At 37.9% G+C, this 6,698-nt stretch overlaps 1 protein-coding gene across 1 annotated transcript; it reads right to left on the bottom strand.

Annotated features, from left to right (window-relative positions):
* Positions 1–762: 762 nt before the first annotated feature.
* Positions 763–1,296, bottom strand: LOC139889474 (uncharacterized). Its single transcript, XM_071872424.1, has one exon. It carries the CDS (start codon positions 1,294–1,296, stop codon positions 763–765), a length of 534 nt encoding a protein of 177 aa, XP_071728525.1.
* Between the last annotated feature and the right edge of the window lie 5,402 nt (positions 1,297–6,698).

The following is a 6,698-nucleotide window of genomic DNA, read 5'->3' as shown; positions in this document are numbered from 1 at the left end:
TCCCACACGGAGTTGAAGACCTTGAAAGTATGACTAATATTATAGAAAGAGAGAGAAATAAGACTAATATTATAGAAAGAGAGAGAAAGAAGTGAATTGAAGTGTGTGTAAAAATGGATGACAAAGACCCTTAAAATAGGAGTAAAATTTGCCTGCAAACGGCTGGCAGGCCGTTTGGCAGCCCGTTTGCAGGGGCCGTTTGACCAGGCCACCCTTTTTTTGTGCCCATTTGCCTTGGCCATATGGCAAGCCGTTTTCCATTGTGGTAAGCCGTTTGGTTTGCCCTGGTTTGCTGAATTCACTGGATCATAACTTGATTTCTTGTCTTTCACCATTTTCGCTCTAGAATCTTCATTTTAGCTCCGATTCTCTTGATTCTTTTTGTACCGTCTTCGTAATTACTTGATCTTCAATTTTAACCAATGAAGCGGGTATTTTGCCGATAAAACTCGAAAATTTATTGTTTTTGGGCCTTAATACCGGGGTGAAAACTTGACTTTTTAGCCAATATCAGTATGCATGGCTTCGAATCTCGTACAACACCAAGGACAAAACACATCGAGATTGACATCCATTTTGTTCGTGGCCAGGTTGCTTTAGGTAACATTTGAGTTTTTTTTTTTTAAAGCCAAAGAAATTTATATATTCAAACAAAAGATGACTGTGGCAATTTTGCCTAGCATTTACACAACTTCATCACAAGCAATATTAACACTAATCTAAACTTATGTACATTAAACTTAAATGATTCCAAGCCACTTATTACACTCCTGCTTGAACGCTACCATTACTCCCGAAAGATGCCAGATTTATCAGCCATTGATGCCATTCGATGTTTAACTTTTTTCCTCTCTTTTTAATCCATTCATAGCTTTTCACTTGAATGTCATTAAAGAGTGTAGAGTTCGGACGCGATATATTATGGAATATTTTTTGATTACGATTCTTCCATAGTAAATAGCCGCATACCCATTCGAAGGCTTGCCATAAAAGATTTCCATTCAACCCGCTAACGTTGTTACATTCGCCATTGAACAATTCATTTACACTTGTAGATGAAAAGTTCCCTAGATTCCACCAATGGTAAACTCTTTCCCACACCTCAAATGTGTGTTTGCATATAACTACTGCATGATCTGTTGATTCCACGTCTTCATCACACATGGGATATCGAACCGTATGTAGATCTATACCGTGATTATCAAGTTCCACTCTTGCGGGAAGTCTTCTACACTTGGCCCGCCATACAAAGATGCCGAGTGATTGAGGTAGAAGTCTATTTCGACCCGTTTCCATTGCACCAGTATTCTGCCCATGTAGTTTTTTGTCAAAGTATACCAGCTAGCTCCTTAGTATAAAATTTACCATCATCACTAACTGACCACTTCCATCCATCTCTTGCATCGTCTATGTGAATTGAACCAGCTATATCCTGGACCATTGAATTTAATTCATCTTCATTTCTCCCGTAAGGTACCCTGCTCCATTGCCATCTCAGTGTCGGGATCAAATTAACCCATGAAACTTTATGACATACTTTGACATCTTTGACCTCTTCCAACCTGTAAATTCTTGTATATTTTTCTCTAAATCATTGATCTACAATCCAATGATCCTCCCAAAACAAAATATTCCTACCTTCACCAATAGTTCTTACAAATGAATTGTTAAAATTAAAGTCACATTTAGATATATCTTTCCCAATCTTTATAATGTCTTTCCATGGGGAGAGCCCAATCCCAATCTGGTTGTGATTCGAATTCCCCCCCCCCCCCCGGTCGTAAATACTTTTGATTATTTTTACCCAAAAAGCATCGGTTCCGGTACGGAACCTCCACCACCATTTCCCCAAAAGAGCCCAATTTTTTGCCTTTAATGACCCAATATTTAAACCCCCCATCCCCATAAGACAAGAGTATGGAATCCCATTTGACCCATGACATTTTGTGACCCTCACCCGACCCGCCCCAAAAAAAATTACGACGCAAACCTTCAAGCAATATGATAATACATGAGGAGGCACGAAACGTAGAGAAGTAGTAAATTAGTAAACTATTTAGAATCTATTTAGTGAGTGTCAAACGTCCCACGAAATACATCATTCTAGATTTCCATACCGAGAGTCTTTTTGGAATTTCTTAATTACCAGTCCCCAATCATCTGTTTTATTCATTTTGGCCCCTACCGGTAACCCTAGATAAGAGAATAGAATATTATCACCTTTGCAGCCGAAAAGATTTTCCATAGAACCAATCTCGGACAGAGGCACAGTACGTTCTCAAAACACATAAGAAGTTTCATAACGTTGCTGATGTTCCTTTTGGACCAATCCCCAATAAAAATAGTGTGTCAGCATACTGTAAATGTGATAACGGGATCTTTTCCTTGCCAACTTTCGCACCATAAACTAATCCTTTATCGATAGCTTCCTTCATTATCAAGTTTAAACCCTCCCCCGCAATAGTAAACAGAAAGATAAAGGATCACCTTGTCTAATGCCTCTTCCTAGTTTACATTCTTTGGTAGGAGAGCCATTAACGAGGATTGAAACAGACGCGGACATGAGACAATCATCAATCCATTTAATTCATTTCTGACCAAGACCCATGAATTTTAACATCCTGATTAAAAACTTCCAGTTGACACTATCAAATGCTTTTGAAAAATCTGCCTTGAAGATAAAACTCTTATTTCTACCTCTCTTTAGATCCACAACACTTTCATTTAGAACAAGAATTCCATCTAAAATTGAATGATCCGAAAGGAAAGCACTTTGTTCATTTTCGATAATTTTAGGTAGCACTCCACGAATCCTGTTGGAAAGTAGCTTAGCAACGATCTTATAGTAGCTGTTTATCAAGCTAATCGGTCGATAATGGCATAGCTCAGTCAGATCATTAGTTTTAGGGATCAATGTCATGAAGGAAGCATTACAACCGTATGATATCTCCCCTATTTTCCAGAACCAATCAATTGCTCTTATAAGATCACAATTTATTATACTCCAAAACTTTTTGAAAATATTAAATTTGAACCCATCGGGTCCCGAAGCCTTCGACCCGGCACAACCATTAACCGCAGCCCATACATCTTGTTCATAGAATTTTCTTTCTAGTTCATTTGCCTCTTCAGTTGAAATAAAGTTTCCTGCCCTCTCAGGTAGTATCGGACATTGAGCACAAGTTTCTTTGAAGGCCTGCTCAAAATTTCTATTACCCTCTTTCTTCACAAGTGACAGGTTTTCCTCCCACACACTATTGAGGTGTAGACCTCGGATAGAGTTCTTGTTGATCCTTCTTTTGATCAAGGAATGTAAATATTTGGTGTTTTCTTCCCCTCTGCGATCCATTTCGATCTTGACTTTTACTTGAGCATGATAGCTTTTACCTTATCTTTCTCTAACCAAACTCGCCTGGCCTCCAACCATTTACCATTTTCGACTTCATTAATAACTCTGTTATCATCATCTGTTCCCAGGAACACGCTTCTGATTTGGATTTTTCAATTTCAGCATCCAAGTTACCAAATTGCTCCTTACTCCACGCTTTCAATGCCAACTTTACGCTTTTTTTTAATTTCAGTCTGAAACAAGTATCAGGCCTGCGTGAATTAACCTCTATGATCCAGGTCTTACTTGCAATCTCCTCTTCCCCCTTTTTTGTTAATCCAACTATTGAATACTTTAGTAGGTTTAGGCTCGTAGTCAATAGTTTTGGATCCAAGTAACAATGGGCATTGATCAGAAAATTTCCTGTCGAGCACCATTACTGATAAATCACTCAACTGTTGTAGCAACGAATTGGAAACAAAAAACCTGTCCAATTTGCTAAAAAAATTTCTCGTTATCAAATATTCGCGTGAACTTTTTCCCGACTAAAGGCAAATCTAAAAGATCCAACCTTGTAATAAAACGGTTGAACCTTGTTGCTCTTCTTTGCACAAACTCACAATTCCTCATTTTGTCCGCATGTCGGACCTCATTAAAGTCACCACAAAGGATCCAATCCTCATTATCGAACTTCATGAGGTTTACTAGGCTTTCGAGAAAGATACATTTTTTATCATCCTCATGAGGTCCATAAACGTTCACTATAATAACATCGTTCGATTTTCCCTTTAGCTTACCTTTTATTGCTAGGGCATAACACCCTTCTACCGCTTGATCCACCTGAAACATGTTAGTGTCCCAAATCAAGACCATACCCCTTGACCTTCCAACTGCAGCCTTCTAAATGTATCTGTAATTTGCATTACCCCATATCGATTCCACATATCTATCATCAATAATATCACACTTTATTTCTTGCATCACGACAATATACGGATTCAAATTAGAAACTAAGCTTCACACCAACCTATCTTCCCAACCTACTTCAACCCAAGAATATTAATTGATAAAACTATTATAAGAAAGAAAACGTACCGAATAAATATTTACTCGATTACTAACTTGTACCTTCCCATTGATGGCCTAATAATTCACCAAAACCATGATGGTTTATGCTACCTTCACTATCCATAGGAGCTTTATTGGGTTTTTTCTTTTGCCCATTAAATTTTGAGTCTTTTCTACCCTTACACTTTGATCGTGAATCAACACTTTTAGATTTTGATTTTGATTTCGAAATCATCATTATGTTCTTCTGGATCTTATGAACACTCCGAGCAATACTCTTAAGGCGAAGAAGTCTAGAAGAGGCTCGCCAACTAACCTCCCTTCTCCAAATAGTATCCATTGAATTACAACGTTTAGCAGCAGCCACTTTACCTTTCTCAGATCTTGATTGATTAGCTTTTTCACTCTGGGGTTTCGATGATTTTTGTGTTGACAAATTATATTCTAATTGAACTGAATCGACAATAAGATTATCCCTACACTCCTCAAATGATATACTGGTTGATTTATTATTTCTTTTTGTCCCACTATATGCTTTGGGTCCAAGACAAGAATCCAAGCCTTCAACATTATTTCTTTCAGGCCCAAAATCATTATCTAGTCCACCTGTTTCCCCCTTTAATTTTTCAATACTATTAGGCCCAAACTTCTACATGTCCAAATATGGGTTTTATCCATATCTAAACCCCGATCTTTCGTCTCCTTTTCTTTTTTGCGCCTTCGGTATTTTTTCGATCCCTCATTATTACCATCGTCGTAATCTTTTTCAACATCATGATTATTATCATTAATTGTATCATCGACTTTGCTGAAACTCTCACTTGTCCCCATGCATCTGGACCCTTGGTCTTCAACCCTATCTTTAGCCACCGTTTTGGTAATCTCATCCATTGCCGGATTACCGTGAGTTTCCGGTGTGGAACGAAAGTTGCAATCTTCATCATTGACTGAAAGATTATGGGTCTCTCATTCACTGTCATTACTGTTATCCTCCTCAACTTGAAAGATATCTCTTGGATCTTCAATGACATTAGCATAAAAGATACCTCCATTGGCTTTTACCATAATTAATTCACGAATTAGATTTGGACCCATGGTCTTCACCAGAACTCGACCATGTGTTAGATTTTGATCCCCTTGTAACGAACAGTTTTTAAGATCAAAAATAGGACCCCACCATGATACAATCTTCCTGAAGGTGGATTCTTCCCAACATGAAATGGGTACCCCAATTATAGACAGCCAAGTGAGGCGGCCATGATTTTTTATTGTCATGTCCCATTTTCTAATATCAGTAATCCACTTTATAATACTATGACTTTCATCTTCAAGAATCATATTCATCATTGCATCTGTGCCACATATTAACATAACATCCAGCCCTCCCAAAAATTTAATATCAACATCTCTTAGCCCTTCAACATCACATATAGACCTAAGTTGGACTAATACCTCCATGTTTTTTACCATAACAACAATGGCTTTATTGAGTACCTTCAAGTTATTGGTGTTATCATCTAGAATGACTATTTTCTCCTTCTCATTACCTTTCGCGTTCTTCGACCTGACCGAATTTGGAGTATCTTCTTATATGGTAGGTTTTCTTACCCATTGACAATTTCCAGTGTTATTCTTATTACCCGCAACCTCGTTATACCTTCTGCACTATGTAAAGCTATTTGTATTAATGGGGGGGTTTTTGACACCAACTACCGCCATCTTATTTAGACCCTTATTAGCTTCTCAGGCTTCATGATCCATATGTACACCTATGACATTTCTAGCCGTTTGTTTAACACCATCGTCTTGATTTCTATTGGTTGCTTTGAAAGCTCTTAGTGGCCACTTTTCTATCATGATGTTGTTAATTATGCGCAGCAAGCAATTGACATCATTAACCCCTTCGAATCTTATGAACGTAAATTTTTGCCCGTTTTGCAATCTCTTTCTTTCCAAATACACATCTCGTAATCCACCATGTTGTTTGAAGAATCTCCAGAAATCAGGGACTTCCCAAGATTCCAGGAAGTTGAAAATCATGAAAGATGTTAACCTTTAGTTGTTTGATCTCACAAAGCAATCCTGTCTGTTGTTACCATTGTACTGCCCCGATCTCCTGCCGCTTGATGTATATCCGTTGCCCTAGATTTGTTTCGGTTTCTTTTACTGTAACATTTGAGTTCTACGTGTTCTTTCTATTATAGAATATGCTGGTAACTTCACCATGGGGCTTCCAACATCTCTATTCACTGATTTTCGTTCCACTTTGAACGTACGGATTTCTCCTTTTGATAATTTTACG

This window comes from Rutidosis leptorrhynchoides, chromosome 2 (assembly GCF_046630445.1).
Source record: "Rutidosis leptorrhynchoides isolate AG116_Rl617_1_P2 chromosome 2, CSIRO_AGI_Rlap_v1, whole genome shotgun sequence".
NCBI classification, from domain to species: Eukaryota; Viridiplantae; Streptophyta; class Magnoliopsida; order Asterales; family Asteraceae; genus Rutidosis; species Rutidosis leptorrhynchoides.
Note: the sequence above shows the minus strand (reverse complement) of the source record. Positions and strands in the feature narration are given on the sequence as shown.

Bases quoted from the DNA above. Each gene is read 5' to 3' on its own strand.
- LOC139889474 (XM_071872424.1), bottom strand. From the start codon at position 1,296: ATGGAAACGGGTCGAAATAGACTTCTACCTCAATCACTCGGCATCTTT.